Consider the following 18,771-nt stretch of genomic DNA (forward strand, 5'->3'; position numbering starts at 1 on the left):
TCCCACCTGGAGTACTGCTTCCAGTTTTGGAGCTCCCAACATAAGAAGAACATGGACCTGTTGGAGAAGGTCCAGAGGGCCACGAAAATGCTAAGAGGGCTGGAGCACCTCTCCTATGAGGACAGGCTGAGCGAGTTGGGGCTGTTCAGCCTGGAGAAGAGAAGGCTCTGGGGAGACCTTATAGCGGCCTTCCAGTACCTAAAGGGGGCCTACAGGAAAGACGGGGAGAAACTCTTTAGGAGGGCCTGTTATGACAGGACGAGGGGTAATGGTTTTAAAATAGAAGGATGTAGATTCAGACTTGGTGTTAGGAAAAAAATTTTTATGATGAGGGTGGTGGAACACTGGAACAGGTTGCCCAGAGAAGTGGTGGATGCCCTGTCCCTGGAAACATTCAAGGCCAGGTTGGACGGGGCTCTGAGCAACCTGATTCAGTCGGAAATGTCCCTGCTCCTTGCAGGGGGGTTGGACTAGATGGCCTTTGAAGGTCCCTTCCAACCCAGACTATTCTATGATTCTATAATTAATTTTAACTACTCTGATTTCAAGTTACAGTCCTTAAATCTCATGTCACTTTTCTCTCCTATACTGATAGGCCTTTAAAAATGCTATCTTTTCGTGTGACTTGACACAAATGCAGTACTTCATCATGTTTCTTTCTTATAAGCCAAAACAGAGTTCCTCAAATATCTTACTAAAAGATGTTAAGTATTGAGTAACTCGGGGAAAGGCTTTTTTTCTGAGTCTTTCCCAATTTTTCAGTACCATTTTTAAATGACGATGCTAACAAACACGTACCTGCAAATTATTGGTCTCACTGTATGTATTCAGATGTAAAATCACTTTCCAGTCCACAATTAGTTGTATCTATACAGCCAAAATCAGATAAGCTAGGTCCGTAAAACACTGTGTAAGAGACCTGCATGCAGTACTTGTCCACTAGATCATTTTTAGGATCCCGCATTTTCAGCACCTCCTATAAGTGTAGCTTGAATTCTTTGTTCAAAATGTGTAGTTTAACCATAACATTTTTTGTATGTGCCCTGCTTGCCAAGCAATCCACATTAATCTGTCCTTTTCATTGTTTACTTCTTTTCTAACCAGTACCACTTACAATTATTTTATATTTTATTTTCTTCTCGGTTATTGGAAAAAAATGTCAAACAGAAGTACAATCTTACTTGATGCAGCTGTTCAGTCAGTGATAATGCCAAAAAACTATTTTTGATTCAGCTGTAAACATTCATAGCCCTTTAACATACAATTTGATGATACTGTAAGATACACACTAAAAATTAGAATGCAATGAAACAGAAAAAGCTTAAAGAGGTTGAAATACATCCATCGTTTTCTTAATCAGCTAAAAAGTTGTAGTTTCCTCCCATACGCCCTTGATAGGACCTATCCTGTACTATGTCATTAATAACTAGCCTTCCAGGTTTTTAATTTTCTTTTAGCTGTTTCCTTCAACAGTTTTTCTAACATGAGGTTCAGGGCTGATCACAGGCTGTCTAGACCACATTAGGACAGGACTTTGAAAACTGGCTCTCTAGCATTACTTTAGTCTGTAAGAATTTACTCATTATTTCAAGGTTCATAAAAAATCAGCATCAGAAATCCAGAGATCCACTCTTTACCTAGCACAAAGCACCAGGGTTGCCTGTTTTAAGAGAGTCAAGCTTCAAGTATGTGCTAACGTTCTGCTTTAATGAATTCTCTCAAGTTTACACGAGAAAAGAACATGAACCTCGCAGGAAGTCTGCAACTTCCCTTCTTTTTATGTGCTACAATGTAGAAACTTTCCAGTCTGCTCTGACCAGCCCTTCTGATAGATTAGGGCTGGTATCACTGCAGTATTTACAGCGAAGTACCATGATGTGTACACAACGAAATGTTAAAAGATAAAAGAAACAAAGAAAAGCACTTCTAAAGATACCACACTGTGATTTTTCAACTGAGACCACTCTTCTTTATTCTCTGTCACATCAGGATATTCTGTATTTATTGCAGCAAAGCTGTGAATCGATAATCATGATTTGCTCTGGTTAATGTTCCACTTGTTAGTGCTGATGTACTTTGAATGTCTCTCTGGGGACAGCAGCTCTCCAACTGTGAGAGGCAAACGCAGCTAGGTGACAACCATCATCATGCCAGATGAGAATTACCTGTGTAACCAAATCTTCTAAGTATGAAACATCTGTGCATGTCGGTTTGTTGCCCTTCTTCATTCCGCTCCCAGCATCACCTGTATTTCTGCTTCTTAGAAATCTCATCCTAAAGGAAGACAGTCTTCACTGCTACCCACTTATCTAACTACCTCTTCCATCATAGGAGTCTGGTAATTTTTGACGGCTTCTGAAGACGAGCTAAGCTTCCATTCTTTTTCTGCCAAGTCTTTTGGTACACAGGCAAGCATACCCACAAGACCCACTTACTAGTCTGTTCATCATACTGATACATGGTATTTTTTGTTTTCTTTTCCTCTCTCCTATGCAATCCATATAGTTCTTCAGGCTGGAAGGCACCTCAGGTCATCTCTAGCCCTATTCCTGCTCAAAGTACAGCCAGCCATTGAGGTCAGACTACACTGCTCAGAACTCTTATCCTGTCTGGGCTTGAAAATCCTAAGGATGGAGTCAGCACAACATCTCTGGGCAACCTGTTCCACAGCTTAACCATCCTAGGTTTTTCCTTAAACACAGTTGAAAACACACTTGCTTCAGCTTGTGTGTGTGTTGTCTCTCATCCTCTCACCACAAACCACTGTGGACTGACTCCATCTTTGCAATAAGCCTTCTTGCAGTACTGGAAGACTGCTATTAGGTCCCTTGAAGCCACCTCTTCTTCAGGCTGAACAAGCTCCTCTCTCTCAGCCTCTCCTCATATAGGAACTGCTCCACCCCCTGAGCATCTTGATAACCTTCCAGAATCCCTGGAAGGTCAGGCAGGAACCAGAGACCAAGAAAAACCTTAAATGCCAAATTTAGAAAATGAAATTAAAAGTTACCGTTCTCATTGGCTTGTCTTTGCTTTTTGATAAATGAATGACAAGTAAGGAAAAGCAAGGCTTTAATAATAAAGTGTGCGTGATATTCTTCTTTCTGGAAGCATATATATCTGAGAAGGGCTGAAAGTTGCTAACTCAATGTAGCAGTCAAGACAAATAGCCTACTACTCTTCCTATAAGCAGACAAGACAAAGGGAATCCCTACAGGAAGCAACGGACTACCTAGGAAAAACAACATACATACTCTCTGAAAATCGTTCCACATCAATGCTTTTTTTTTTTTCCTTTCACCTTTTTCTTATTAAAGAAGCATCTAATTCTCAGTCTCAGAGACAGTCTTTCAAAGCTCAGTATCACTTTAGAAAAACAGTAAAAGATGCACACTGTTCCCACGATTTATCTGCAGGACCATTTAGAGATAGGTATACACGCACTTTGCAACTTTTCCTCTTTTTCAGACCAAAAAAAAAGTGCTGACAAATTAAAGCAGTAACAGAACATCCCTTCCCTGTAACGTTTTTCCCCAAACTAAGCCCTTATTACCATTCTCATTACCTTAATCATCTTTTAATCTTTCTTAAGAATTTCTTAATTCTAGTTTCTATCTCCTTACAGTATTTTCTACTTTCACAGACTTCCTCAACAATTTTCTGTCCCATTGTTTTCTCTTACATTCTGTTCCTGCTTTTGATCTTCCATTTCTGTCTGTCTGTATGTATGGTAACAGCCTTTTCAGAGATCAGAACTATATAGTTTAAAGTTATCTCCCATTTTCCAGATCCTTTCATGCCAGGCCTGAAATTGTTAAATCTCTTCTATGCATTTCTCTGCCTTTCCTTTTTTTATTAAGTTTCTTCTACTAGTCTTTTTTTGTAGTCTGACTAGTTTTCTCTTGTTTTTTCATTCCTTCTTCCCAGCTTACAGCTTCTTCTCTTTTTATGCCCCTCTCTAAAGACCCTAAGTTTCATTCTGTTCTTTCTTTTCTGGTTCTCCCCTCCTCCTACTTCTTCAAGTCTCGTTTCCTCATTTCTACCTCTTCCCTCACCATTGGCCTCTTTTCTCTCTTTTTTTTTTTTAATCCTCCTTCACCTAAAAACTATGACCAGGTAACTGCCTGAAATCTAGCAAGTGATCTAAAAAGGCAACAGACTTTCTCTTGTTACCAGTTGTTGCCTTTTCTAGAAAGCTCTCCTGAAACAAAGCTAATACAGATTAATTCCCCCAAACCACTCCAGTGTTGCTTGCTTAAACTCTCAAACTCCATTTCAGAAATTCATCAGCAACCAAAAGCAAGCAAAGCAACATCTTTTGAAACATATGGTTCACCACACTTTCACTCCCACCTTGACGTTGTCTCATCTGAGGTCTATTCCACTGATAAGAACTGAAAGGAAACTGTCAGATGCTTTCAGCCTTCCTTACCTAACATCCCTGTACTCACTCTTTGTAGGCAAATCTTGAATCATACACTGGAGATTTAGAACGTAAGGGGAAAACTGGGACAACCACTTTGGACTGTCAAAAGTTCCTTGATAACTACTGTTGGGCTCTGCAGATACAATTGCCATTCAACAGAAAGATAATTTGAATCAGCTGACTCAACCACCACAGGAACCTTGCTTCTAGCATCAGCACTGCAAAGAATGACATCTACAGTGAGAAGCAGAGCATTCAATTAGCCCCCCCTGCCCCATGCTTTTCCCAGGCCCATAAAATTAAGTCATTTGCTTGGTTCACTCATATTACAGAAAGGTTTGATACAATTAGAAAACATTCACTGCATATCAACTGCTCTGTAGTAAGCACCCACATCCCCTTACCACAGAAGATTTGTCAAGGCACAATCCCTCAGAGAAAAAACACGTAACAGACTTCACATTTACCACAGGGTTTAAGCGCATCCAGGAGCAGGAGCCCTTACCACAGAGCGAGCAGTTACTAGACTTCAAGCTGTCTTTGCAGTGACTCTCTGTAGCTTGTGGAAGCAACAAATCCTGACTCTGACAGCAGCCTGCAGAGTGACTGAGTCAGCTCTGTATAGCCTGTGCTTTCAGGTGAGAGCAGAGGATGTGACCTAACAAAAAGGGTTAAGGTGGAAGTATACAGAAAGTAGATGAAGATCTGTTCTGAGGACATGGCAATGTATGACGGAAAGCTAGGATTGAGGAACAGGGGATGAAAAGTTAGGACAGTAAGCGTGGGATTTTAAACAGAGAAGCTAGACTGGAGTCATACAATTGGCTTGACACTCTGAGGAGCAACAGGAGATGTGAAAGAATAATGACTACAAGGTACAATATTGCTTTTTGCATCGTAAGTTATCAAGAGCTGTAAGGACAAATTACTAAATCAAAGCAAAAAATCTAAGCCCTCTGTAGTGCAGATGCAGTATCCTGAGGCAGTTAATCGTAGCTCTTGTGACGAGAAGTGAAATCTCCTAAAATAACCCTAAAATTAGAAAAACCACAGAGCTTGTTAAAAATGCCCATGCGCGTTTTATTAATAAAAACTAACAGTGCCAAGGTTAAACAAGTCAAACAATTATAGTCTCTTTATATTCCATAAAATATTACAGAAAAGTTTATTTGTGTTTCAATAAAAAGACTACTGTCTTAGAATAGGCAGCTGACAGTATTTGTGCAGTTAATTGTTTGTGAATAAATTTAAAAAGACTACCACCTGCCCTGAAATTCCTTTTATAAAAATGAACTATTAAAAATGATTGACAAATTTTGAGTTAAAAAACTTAAAACATTCTCTATATTTAATTTCAACTTTATAATAGATTACAGGAAGATGCTTATGAAACAAATACAAACATTTGTTTCAGTACATGTCTTTATATGATAGACTTATAAGTATGTAAACAACTATATAATAAAAAGTTTCCAAAGTCTGCCTGTAAGAAATCAGGCAAATTTTACCATAAGCAATAAATCATTCCAAACCTTCAAGACATTTTATATAGCTGCACCAACTGGCAGTAAACATTTGCCAAAAACTTTGTAATTCATATGTCCCAACATACAGTGAAAAGTATATCAACTTGATGGAATCATAATGTTAGATATAATTTAAGGGAAAATAAGATCACAACAACATTTCTGGAATTTAACATGTAAAAAAGTAGGACGTATCTTTCTTGTTTGGTTCTTTGGACACTGCGTGATTAACAAAAAAACACTATATCAGCTCACTATCCCTCAAAAAGTGGCATAATCAAAATACACTCCAAATAAATTGCCATTCAGTGTATTCATTTTCCACAGAAGGATAGCATTTTATTTCTCAATGATGTGTCTACATTTTCTTTAGCAAACTTCGCAAGAACATTTGGGGCAAAATCCATTTTTCCTTCAAGTAAAAAAAAAAAAAAAACCCAAACAAAAAACAACCAACAAACCAAAAACCCCTAAAACAAGAGTAAATAAAGGCTCTGCATTAACACACTGGTATCAAAAACACACATCCACACCACATTTAAAAATATCCTACATAAAACAACCCTTGTTTGCTTATCAGAGGTGCAATTTCTAAACTCAGAACTGCTTACCAATATTCTCCTTGAGGGACGGGGCAAAGTAATTTGAGACACTTCTCCCTAGAACAATTTATTCCTGAAGCTTGCTGAATTTTAACAAAAAAATAGTCTACAAGCAAAGGGCATCAGTCGTCATCATCATTTTCATTAAAATCATCATCGTCGTCATCGTCATCCCCAACATAAGAAACTGGTGTTTCAACTCTGGAGCCGCTGTACTGAGAGCCATTGGAACTTGTAGCCAACATCCCATCTCCACCATTGGAAAAGTCACTGGAGAAAAAAAAAAAAAAAAAAAAAAAAAAGAGGCCAGTTGGCATAGCTCAATGATTTTTCCGAGTTTACTTTGCTCTTAAATGTAATCGTGTATCTGTTCCATTCCTTTAGTGAATCTGCCACTGCTACTTCATAAACTGTCTTTAATTTATGACTAAGTGGCTTCTCAAAAGCAGAAATAGTTGAAGCAATTTTAAAATGCCTTACTATGTTTCTTCCTTTAGGTTTAACATAAAGATGAAATCCTTTCACAGGTGCCTTAAAAGTATGCTTTACAGGTTTCTTCTAAAGAATATTTTGTGTTAAAACTACACAGGCTTATCTAAGCCCTTTAACATTTTTATGTAGCACTGGACACTGGCATCACAAGTGAATCATATCTTTCAGAAGCACTAATCTTGTTTTTAAGACTTGGAAAATCAAGTAATTAATAGCTTCCCCTCAACTACTTGTTATTACATGTCAAACTATCATTGCTACCTGTGCTGTATTTTTAACTTCAAATTGTTTTTTTTCTCATTATGCTTTACTTTTTCAGTTAAAAAAAACCAAAACAAAACCAACCAAACACCCCTCCTCTCTCTCCCCCAACAATACCCTCAAAGCCCCATCCTCTTTGGCTTCTCATGTTTTTCCCCTCTGTGAGTATCCCTACACTGAAAATCCACCTTCTGGATCAGCAAGTAGATTTAGAGAATATCCACCTTCTTACTTGAATGTAAGAATTACATTTTTTTTTTCCACCAAAATCCACACATGCATTGTAGATGTGGTCTGAAATGTCTTGTTCCTAGATGAATTCACTGTATCTGGAAATATTTTATTTTGATAAAGCTGGAACTTTCCTGCCTCCATCATTACTTGCTGTTTTGCCAATCTTTTTTATTATTTACTTTCTCAATAGTTTGATAAACGGTTAAACTTGGGTCACAAATTCTTGACAAAATGTTTTAGTAAAAATCACAGAAATAGTATCTCCAACTTGAAAGACATTCATCATTAAAAAATGGAAAGAAACAGGAAGTGATAAGAGTTCTTATGCTTCTCTCTAAGTTAACAAACCACAGTCAGCCCCTGGTTTTCTACTGGCCTCCAGCTAGTAGTGGCCTATTCAAATTTCAAAGTCTTAAAAATATATGGGCTCTACTGCAGTAATACCACGCTCATTATCACAGAAGGAACTTTACTGAAAAAAGGAGAGTCTATGTAGCATGTAAGTTCTGCTTCTCTGAAGATATCTGGGCACTATTCTCACTCAAGCTTCAGTTCCCTAGCACAAAGCAAGCAGAAATCTCCACACATTTTTGGGCAGCAGGAATGGGCTGGAGCATAAGCCATGCTCCTCACCATTGCTAGTCCCACATGTCCCTGAGCTTAACTGATTCCCCTTTTTTTTTTCTTTGCAGTCAAGTAAGTCTATCATCTACAAAAAGGGTTTGTTGTTTTTTTTTAAAAAAAACCAAACAAATACTTTAAAAATGTAATTGCATTAGCCTTTTAAAGTAAACCAGATAATACATATTCAGAAGGACCTCCTTCCAACTCTGACAGAAGGCAGATGGGTGAGAAAAAGCTGCCAGAAGACCACCTTCAGAGAACAAGAATAAAGCTGTATTTCCTTGCGTAAATAAATCCCGTCAGTACAGGATTTTTGCCTGTAAACACAAATGGCTTAAGCAATGACTTAAAAATTAGGACCTCCATAAGAATTTCAATGGTATAGCAATTTCCCAAATAATTTACAAGGCAGAGCCTGCCAGTGATTCTGACACAGAACAGACACTGTTGCAGAAAGAGCCAAAGTAACCTCAGACTTGCTTGCTCCTTTCCAGCTTGACCTCAGATGGAGAGATCCTCCTGGAAATTATATTGAAGCATATGGAATACAGGGAGGTGATTAAGGACAGTCAACATGGCGTAACCAAGGGCAACTGTGCCTGACCAACTTAGTGGCCTTCTATGATGGAGTGAATGCATCAATGAACAAGGGAAGAGCTACAGATATAATCTACCTGGGCTTCTGGAAGGCCTTTGATACAGTCTCCCACAACATTCTTACCTCTAAATTGGAGAAATACAGGTTTGATGTATGGACTATTTGATGGATAAGAAATTGGCTGGATGGCCATGACCAAAGAGTTACAGTTAACAGCTCAATGTCCAAATGGAAACCAGTAATGAACAGTGTCCCCCAAGGGTCCATACTGGGACCAATACTATTTAATATCTTCAGTGGCATTGAGTGCACCCTCAGTAAGTCTGTGGATGACAGACACCAAGCTGAGTGGTGCAGCTGACACACCTGAGGGACAGGATGTCATCCAGAGGGATCTGGACAGACTTGTGGAGTGAGTCCATGCAAACCTCATGAAGTTCAACAAGAACAATTGCAAGGCTGTGCACCTGAGTCAGGGCAGCCCCCAGTATCAGTACAGACTGGGGGATGAAGGGATTGAGAGCAGCCCTGTGGAGAAGGACTTGGGAATATTGGCAGATGAAAAACTGGACATGAGTCAACGTGTGCTCGCAGCGCAGAAAGCCAACTGTATCCTGGGTCTGGGCTCCATAAAAAGAAACGTGACTGGCAGGATGAGAAAGGAGGTGATTCTCCCCGCTCTACTCCACTCTCATGACACCCCACCTGCAGTACTGCATTCAGCTCTGGGGTCCTCAGTACAAGACAGACATGGACCTACTAGAGCATCCAGAAAGGGGCCATGAAAAGGATGAGAAGGCTGCAACACTTCTCTTATGAGGAAAAACTGAAAAGAGTTGGGATTGTTCAGCCTGGAGTAGAGAAGGCTCTGGGGAAACCTTACTACAGTGTTTCAGTACTTAAAGGGAGTTTTACCAGGGCCTGCAGTGACAGGACAAGGGGCAACAGTTTTAAATAAAAAGAGAGTAGGTTTAGACTGGATATAAGGAAGAAGCTGTTTACAGTAAGGGTGGTGATACACTGGAACAGGTTGCCCAGTGAAGCTGTGGATGCCCCATCACCAGAAGTGTTCAAGGTCAGGTTGGATGGGACTTTGAGCAACCTGATCTAGTGAAAGATGTCCATGTCCATGGCGGGGGCATGGACTAGACGATCTTTGAACATCCCTTCCAACGCAATTCATTCTGTGATTTTAAAATCACTCAGATTGGATTAGTTGTGTGACATGTACAACAGAAATTTAACCGACTTTTCAGATAAAGCTGTATTTCTGGACACAACAGAAACAACTGGCAGAAAATGAACACTTTTGCAGATAATTTGTTCAGCTAATCAGCTTGCTCCATTTGAATATCTGTTAACAACATTGAACATTTCAATGCTATCTGACCCATTTTACAACTCAGTAGAGCTCACAGAGCTCTTTTTTATTAATGCAACAGCAAAAAGCTAGCGAGTAGTGACTACGTAAGGAAAAGTGTCTTATATAGCAAGACATAATAATAGTTAAGTTCAGAAGTCACATTTGTCCACATAAAGTTAAATAAAAATTACGGTTTATCACTCTACCTGCTTCTGATGCTGTTTACAACCCAAAGAACAATATCTTTTTTTAAAGTTAGATACTAATGACCCAAGGGCGACTCTTGCTCAAATTTTATCTTTAGGGAAGTATCTGTTTTCTTGTCCCAAACTCAAAACTAAACAAAAAGAATACATTCAAGCTGAATACCAGTCTAATCAATTTCTTTTCCACTATACAGGAAAATATTTCTTTAACAGCACTAGCAAGAACCACCACTACCCAAGTAAAAGCGATGCCTGAGAACAAACTTAAAACACGTACCCACACCACCTTTAACCAGAACAGAACTTGTTTCATGAAGTATTTAATCTTTGGTTAAGTTTCTTTGATGATCATAGATTTTAAAAACTGCTTAGTAATTTTATCTTACCTGGCTGAAAATCTTGTGCCATTTGATGCAGAACCTGATGAAGATGTGACATATACACTGCTGATTGATCCCTGAGCCATTTCTGTAAAACGAACAATACATATCTCAATAATACTTCAAAACATGCTCATCTAATTAGGCGGAAATGCTTAATCTTTTTTCAAGGTCCAGAAAAGCAGTCTTGCAACCAAAATAATGAAACATATTGACATACTATGTGCAAAATAGCATAATTAAAAAACAAGAAGCTAGTGCAACAGCAACATTTCAAAACACATTAAAAACCATTTTATTTTGAAGTGAGCAAGTCAGATGTCTTCAGTGTTCTTACACAATGAAAATGATAAAACAATATAAAATGAAGTTGTGACCATGGCCACTCACTACCTTTTGTCTCTGCAGGTGAATCAACTAAAATACTGTCCTCTTAAAAAAACTACATACTGCAAAGATCTACTTGTGTTCTACAATGCAAAACAAGGTTCTGGGAAGAGCAACAGCCCATTCTTTATGAATCTCTATGTTATTTGTTCCCTAAGTTACACTAAAAAGCATATATATTTGAGAACCTGCTAGAAATCTTCACCACAAACCAGTGGAAATTCACTGGTCTTAGATATTTTGATGTTTTTTCCTTGAGTCCTGTACTAAGGAGGAAAACAAATCTTCTTGGAGTAACTAACCTGTCACATATGGTTCCAGAGCTTTTGGAACCAAACTCCTTGCAATTTTTAGGTCCTCTGCTGAACAGCTTCCAGATTCTAGCCCACAAGCCATTCCCATTCGTTTTAGTACTTCTATATCATCATGAATTTCAAAAGTATTGTCAAAATTAAATAGATATTCAAACCTGGAGAGGAAAAATGTCTCAATTAGCTTCAGTTACTTTAACTACCTTTCTAGTTTCAGGAACTGCAGTATTTCAAAAGCTTAACACATAGTGTTACTGACATATATTAAGCAATCAAATTTTTAAAAATTTATATATTTGATAGCAAGTGACTAAAACTGCAATTATACACACTATGTAAATCATTAACAAGTTTAACAGATACAGAATTTTAATTAAACATTTTGTACATTTCATAGTTTTTAATCCCATTCCTTTGCCTACTGAGTAATTTTTAAAATGTTTTTAAGCTTTTCTAGTAAGCTAATAGTGCAAGTAGAAACCACTGCTACATTCAGCATTTTTTAGTGTATAGAAAAAAAAATCGAGTTTTTTGAACCAGAAGTAGAGAACGGCAATTTTGAAAGCAAAATCCATTTTCAATTCTGTCGGCTGTTATTTCATCATGTTAAAGTCAAAGGAAAACACTACTTGGTAGTACAATATAAAACTTCAGCAGAGCTACCTAGCTTTGCTTCCAGATAGTAAGTCTTAAAAAAGTCACTAAATTTGAACACAATTACTTTGTTTATTAAAAAGCTCTGTAAAACTGTTTCTATTCAACATGAGTAAATTTTACCATTCTGAAATGCATATTCTCAATCTACGAAAGGCACAAATAAATTCATTTGTATTTCATTTTTAACAAATCTAGATGAACACTTTAGCATGGACATAAAACTCAGTTATACCAAAAGCCAGACAGAAAACTTTGTTAACTCACTTGTCATTTGAAATACTGCAGTCAATCACTGTCTTCTTGCTGGTGTTCACAATGATAAATGGCAAATGGATGACAGAATTGGAAGGTGGTGGTCGATTTGCCTGTTGTTCTGCTTGACGGTTTCGCTGAACAAGGTTCTTGAAGGCAATTTGCTAGAAAAAGCAACAGTGATATGAAAGTATGAATTATACCTTCAAGATCCTCTTAATGAAAAAATCCCTCAGATAAAGAATACAGGCAATGGTTGCAGCAAGTAAAAGCAGAAAAGGACAGAGAGTGCTCTCCATATTCCTGCATGTTAAGATGCAAGAAGAGACACAAATGATAGTATTGAAAATACAACACAGTAAAACTTAACTGAGAAAAAAAAAATGCACGCTCTAGTAACTACATCAGGACAGATCCTTGACAGAATGAAAAGATAACAATGACTGGAAAAAGGAATTTTCATACAGCATCCTGCTTCCAGTCTGTTTACTATACCCTGCTAGCTACTGCACTCCACAAGAACAGCTCAATGATTAATACTGTATTTTTTACATGCAAAAAACAGTTAATGTTTGGGATTTTAATGTCTGACATTAGCTTTCTGAATTACTCCAAGACCAGTGACTTCACTCTCCTATCTTACAAAAACTGCTTTTCAGAATGATGTTTGTATTTTAAAGATTAGCAATTCTAAGAACTAAAACCTCCAGTTACTATTAAAATTCAAGTCATAAATCTTATAGTAAGGCACTAAACTAAGCAAAAGTATTTTTCCAATCATGGAATCAAATGACATAAACAGAAATAAAAATAAAATCCAAAGCTGATAGGCTGATAAAAATCAAGACAGCTGTTGAGATTGTTGTCCCACAGCTGTCTGTACTTTTTTTCTGCATGCCCTCCCTGACATTCTCATTCCCACTGCATAGGTAATGCAACTACTAAGGGATACATCCCAGAGAACCAGCGGCATAGTGACTTAGAGGCTAGACTACTGCTTCCCACAGTATATTAGGGGAAATCCGGGAAGGAGTTCAGCAACTGTTTCACAGTGGTTAAGCCACTGACACAGCAGGGCTAGCAACATCCAAGAAAGGCAAGGCATAGAGCATTATGAGAGACGACCTCTACAGTCACAGAATTTTATCTATGGACTCTAACACAGAAAAACGTTCTAGATACAAGAAATGAACTGGAAAATTCAGAGGGTACAGTATGAATTACAGCTCCTGTCAACATAAATCCTGCTTAAACATACTTGAAACTGCAAAAGAATTCATCATAACTCACGGAAGGTTGCTGGCTTCCCCAGTAGCAATGGCTAATAGCATGGTCCCACCTAAACTACAGTGCTAAATTAAAACTGCATACGTCTTATCCTGAAATTCACCTCTAGTCCTCTTACAAGTTTCCCATCCCTTTCTGGGATAAAACAAGAGGAATATAGATGTAAGTTACCTTGCCCTATAGACAAGAGTACCTTGACTGTACCTGTAGAATGAGTTCTTGCAGTTGAGACTGTTTTTGCTTTATTCTTTCAAGTCTTCTCTGTTTCTCCACCTAAGATAGAAAAAAGATTGGTCAGTTTGCTGGTTTAAAATATCACTTTATATCAACATTTTCTCCCCCTAAAACTATTTAAATACCAGAGAACTGGAGCTAGAACATATTGTGTCAATCATTAATGTTCTGCAGATAATTTAGAGATCTAACTATCAAGACTCGCATCAGTAGTACTGATCGAAACCGGAACACAGAGCAGAATTAGAACACTGGGAAGTAAAGTACAATATACTGGGGAGAGGGTAAAAACATATTTGCAAACAGAAGTTATGCCTCAAAGAATTATCGAAATTCTCTCAAGGATGCAAAGAGTATGTAGACCAGAATGATCCACTTGCTGCAGTCTACTGATAATGGAGGTACTGGAGAAGATCCATCAAAGATGTTTACGGAAATTAAGCTGCTGTGGAACCAAACATTAAATCCCTACATTATTAAAAACATACTCAATAATAACATGAAAGATAGGAGATAAAACGGTAGGAAATGGTAACAAGGCCAAGTGCCAGGTCCTGCACCTTGGTCTCAACCCCATGCAACGCTACAGGGTTGGGGAAGAGTGGCTGGAAAGCTGCCTGGCAGAAAGGGACCTGGGGGTGCTGGTTCACAGCTGGCTGAACGTGAGCCAGCAGTGTGTCCAGGTGGCCAAGGAGGCCAACAGCATCCTGGCCCAGCAACAGTGTGGCCAGCAGGAGCAGGGATTGTGCCCCTGTACTCGGCACTGGTGAGGCCGCACCTTGAATACTGTGTGCAGTTTTGGGCCCCTCAGTACAAGAAGAACTTTGAGTTGCTGGAGTGCGTCCAGAGAAGGGCAACAAAGCTGGTGAAGGACCTGGAGAACAAATCTTATGAGGAGCAGCTGAGGGAACTGGGATTGTTTAGTCTAGAGGAGAGAAGGCTGAGGGGAGACCTCCTTGCTCTCTACAACTACTTGAAAGGAGGCTGTAGGGAGGTGGGTGTTGGTCTCTCTCCTAAGTAGTTAGTTATAGGAAGAGAGGAAATGGCCTCAAATTATGGCAGGGGAGGTTTAGATTGGATATTGGGAAAAATTTCTTTACTGAAAGAGTGATCAGGCACTGGAACACATTGCCAAAAGAAGTGGTGGAGTCACCATCCCTGGAGGTGTTCAAAGACCGTGTAGACATGGCACTTCAGGACATGGTTTAGTGGACACGGTGGTGTTAGGTTGATGGTTAGACTTGATGATCTTGGAGGTCTTTTCCAATCTTAAAGATTCTACGATTCTATGAAATAAACTGCTTTCCCAGTGGAGGAAGTTCACTAGCAGATTCCTACAAGGACTTAATTTACAGACTGTTATTCAAATTACAGAGGATCAGAATAAGGGGATGAACAGCAAGGTGACAGAATCTGCTGACAGTGCTGGGCTATCTGGCATAGTACAAAGAAAGCTTGTCACAAAGCACGCTCAAAGTGTCTTGTAGCATTGAGTCAAAACCAAAATGAAGTTTGGTAAATATAATGTGGCACATGTGAAAAAAACATAATCCCATTCATGCAAATTTTAGAAATAAGATGACACAGCAGTCAAGATTTGAAATTACAGTACTTAGGAAAACATCAACTCATTAAACCACAGCAGACAAAAAGTTGAATTATTAGGCAACAGAGAACCAAACAGAAATTATCACTGTATCACTGTATGAACCCAGAATGTTTATATCTTGAATTCTGTAGGTCTAGTGTTCGTATTTCAAAAAGACCATACAAAAGAGCAATCAGGACAAACAATGGTACAGAACAGGTTCCATACAAGAGAAGAATGAGTTAAAGAGGACTCTACAGAAAGGACAATGAAATAACAAGGGAGAACATGGGAGATATCTATAAAACCATGAATAGGAAGGAGGAAGTGAATAAGGAATGACCAGGTCACCATCATTTCCAATGATAAAAATAAACCAACCCACAAACTAGATGGTATCAAATATACTAAATATAGTATGTTGAAAAACAAAATACTTCATAAGAAGCTCCAAATGCACCTGAAACTCACTGCCACAAGAGACTCTATGTTAAAAGCAAACTTTGTACAAAGTAAAAATTTGTGGAAGAAAAATTAATTGAGGGCTATTAAAGAGAAGGATACTGTATCTGCCTCAGGTCATGCCTGAACCACAAGTTACAGGAGAAAACACCACTAAACACTTTAATCTTATACTCCTTCCAAGATAACTTCTACTGTCAGGCAAGATACTGAATAGATAGACCATCGGCCTGAACATCAACTTTTGTTCTTAGGTCCTTAAAATAAGCAACTAATAGGAAAACGATTTGAGTTAAAAATTCACATGAATGCAGTTTTCTGTTCATTTTTGTCAAAAAAAAGAAAAAAAAAAAAAAAAAAACCACAAACAAAAAAACCCCATAGGTGTAGACAGTTGAAAAAACTCCATTACGTTATAACATATTGGGGGGGACCGGGGGGGGGGAGGGGGGGGGAGGGGGGCGGAAAGAAGAAGTAAAAAAAAGGTGGGACTCAGAATTCAGCATTAGAAAATAAGTCAAATAACTGCCTCCCTTCAAAACACTTACCACAACTCACCTTAGGTATTTTCCTATCACATAAATGTAAACTACATTGCCTTCCATATTACTTCAAGATACAGACCTTATTATTTGCCCCACACCCTCTCTGCATTATCAGGACATATTTCACCAAATCCAGCATTCTAATTTACACACAAAGTACAAGTTTAAAAATACTTAACCCCTCAAACTCCTATGTTCCCTTATAAACTATTTGGCATGCTTTTCCAACAGTTTAAGGGTGAAGTATCAGACGGAAGAGTAAAAAAAAGCTTATTAGGCTTGACAATTTCACAAATTAAGCATTAGTCTCCACAAACTCATTAAACAGAATCTTGTCTTGTCACTAATAATAGAGATGCCAATCGGGCTTGCAGAAACAGTAAACAGAATACTCACGAAGCAATAATGGGGAAGGGAGAAATCCTGCAATTTTCTCAAGTAATCTCAACACATCTTAGGATTTTTCCTATTTTCAAGACTATATTACACTTGTGGCTCAATTATTCAATGGTTAACAGAACTCTTTCCTCCAACTGACATCCAATCAACATGTTCTCACTTCTTTATGACATGATCTGTCACGACATTAGAGCCTGCTGGATGAACGACACTTCTTTTTCTTTTGCTCCAACATAACTGGCAATACCATATTTTGTGAGAGAGATGCAAAGATATATACTTCTAAAATCCCTCCAGTTAGCTGGTTCCCTATTCAGCACATAGCACTGTCATCTTTAAACCACTTCATCTTCCATACTCACCCTACTATTTTATGCCCAAATTATCACCCTAACTACTAATTTTCACTTGAGATTACAAATATTTAAATAAAACTCAGACTGATTAGATACCCTAGATTTTATTCATCTAGATAGCAATTACAGTACTAACTGAAAAATCAGTTATCAGTATCAAACAAAAATCTCCAGAGAATTAGCCTTTTGCAGATAAGAATCCAAACAATTTTTTTTCCAATTTGTCAGCTTCTACAGATTTTTCAGTCCTGCTGAAGAGAATTAGACTTACTAAGAATAAATACAGAGTTTCATTATATTCTAATAAAGTGAATTGATTTCAGCAAACCTCTAACTTTATTATCCTGCAAGTCTCAGGACACTAAAAAAAAAAAAAATTCTGCCAGAACTTTTGAATGCCTTTCAGTATAAAACATTTTACTTCTTCCCCAAGAGATGCAGTAAAAAAGTCTGACATGTTCATGTAAGACAAATGTCAGAAATATATACGACCTGTAGCAACAAAGAAAGAATAATGCATATATATACTGGTCTACATGCAACATCTATCATCACAGATGTGTTATTTGTCTGGCATCTGGAGAAAACAATCTTCCTGACTCCTGAACACCACCATTGCAATGTTGGAAATACTTATTAATCTTTCAGCTTGATTAACTTCCACTCAGAACCATTTCACATATACTGTAAAAGCTGTGACAGAGCTGTATTTTTGACATACAAGAATTAAAATATACATATGTAAGCAATCTGGAAGTTTAGATGTGTGTTCTGTAAATACAAATAACATTTTTTTAAAAAGAGTCAAAAGAGACCATACTATTCTACCTTGCTGCATCAGAAGATCACAGGCACATGTTGGATCAGAACATATTAAAGCTGTAAACATTTACTCAAACACGAAGTCATTGCAAATTTCCTAATACATATACCTCTAAATTCTGACATTCCTGAGCCGAGTTAGTAGGTAGACCAATCCATTTGATTTCTTTCTTCTCCTTAGAGATAATGTTCATGGCCATAAGGACATTTAAGGCATCATAGACACGTCGTCTAATATTCTTCTGGTCGTAAGCCTGCTGTAGACATAGTGCATTAATCAAAAACATACCTGTGCCAAAAATATTTGAAAATAAACACATTACAGTAAATGGGTAAACTTGTTTCATTTATCAGTAGGAAAAGAAATACAAAAGTCTCAAAAGAAATTTCTCTTCCCCCATTCAGTTCACATGTAATTAACCTCCCATATACTTACTGATTCATTTGGTGAAATGTGATTATCAGTGGTACTGAATTCTGCAACCAACTCGTCTGCCACCTCATTGTATGAGGTGGTTCCTTTTCTTTGTACCTTCTCACAAACCTTCATAGAGAAATGACGTAAACCCTTGCCATTCTTCTCTCCTTTTTTGTTCCGCTTCCTAAATATACGTATAATATATATTTTAAGATGATTTGAACTTTGGAATACTTAATGTCTCTTTTTCAAATACAGGCACACTGCTGCAAAAACCAAGCCTTCCCTTTTGTTCTGCTTCTCACCCCTTCCCAACATCTTTTCCAGTAATTTTTTCCCCCTAC

At 38.0% G+C, this 18,771-nt stretch overlaps 1 protein-coding gene across 5 annotated transcripts in view; it reads right to left on the reverse strand.

Moving 5' to 3' along the window:
- Positions 1-5,479: 5,479 nt before the first annotated feature.
- The window catches only part of TFDP1 (transcription factor Dp-1), a 50,514-nt gene continuing 37,222 nt past the window's right edge, over positions 5,480-18,771 (reverse strand). For 4 of the 5 annotated variants that reach the window (XM_086770081.1, XM_086770071.1, XM_086770090.1 and 1 more), the window contains exons 6-12: positions 18,446-18,611; positions 18,120-18,266; positions 13,808-13,876; positions 12,329-12,480; positions 11,399-11,565; positions 10,716-10,797; positions 5,480-6,821 (exon numbers count right to left, since the gene is read on the reverse strand). In XM_086770081.1, coding sequence (XP_086626207.1) covers positions 6,674-6,821; positions 10,716-10,797; positions 11,399-11,565; positions 12,329-12,480; positions 13,808-13,876; positions 18,120-18,266; positions 18,446-18,611 — 931 coding nt within the window. In that variant the 3' untranslated portion in view covers positions 5,480-6,673. The remainder of the gene's footprint in view (positions 6,822-10,715; positions 10,798-11,398; positions 11,566-12,328; positions 12,481-13,807; positions 13,877-18,119; positions 18,267-18,445; positions 18,612-18,771) is intronic. The other variant, XM_086770110.1, reaches the window with a different exon arrangement.

Source organism: Chlamydotis macqueenii, chromosome 1 (assembly GCF_036417535.1).
Source record: "Chlamydotis macqueenii isolate bChlMac1 chromosome 1, bChlMac1.mat, whole genome shotgun sequence".
NCBI classification, from domain to species: Eukaryota; Metazoa; Chordata; class Aves; order Otidiformes; family Otididae; genus Chlamydotis; species Chlamydotis macqueenii.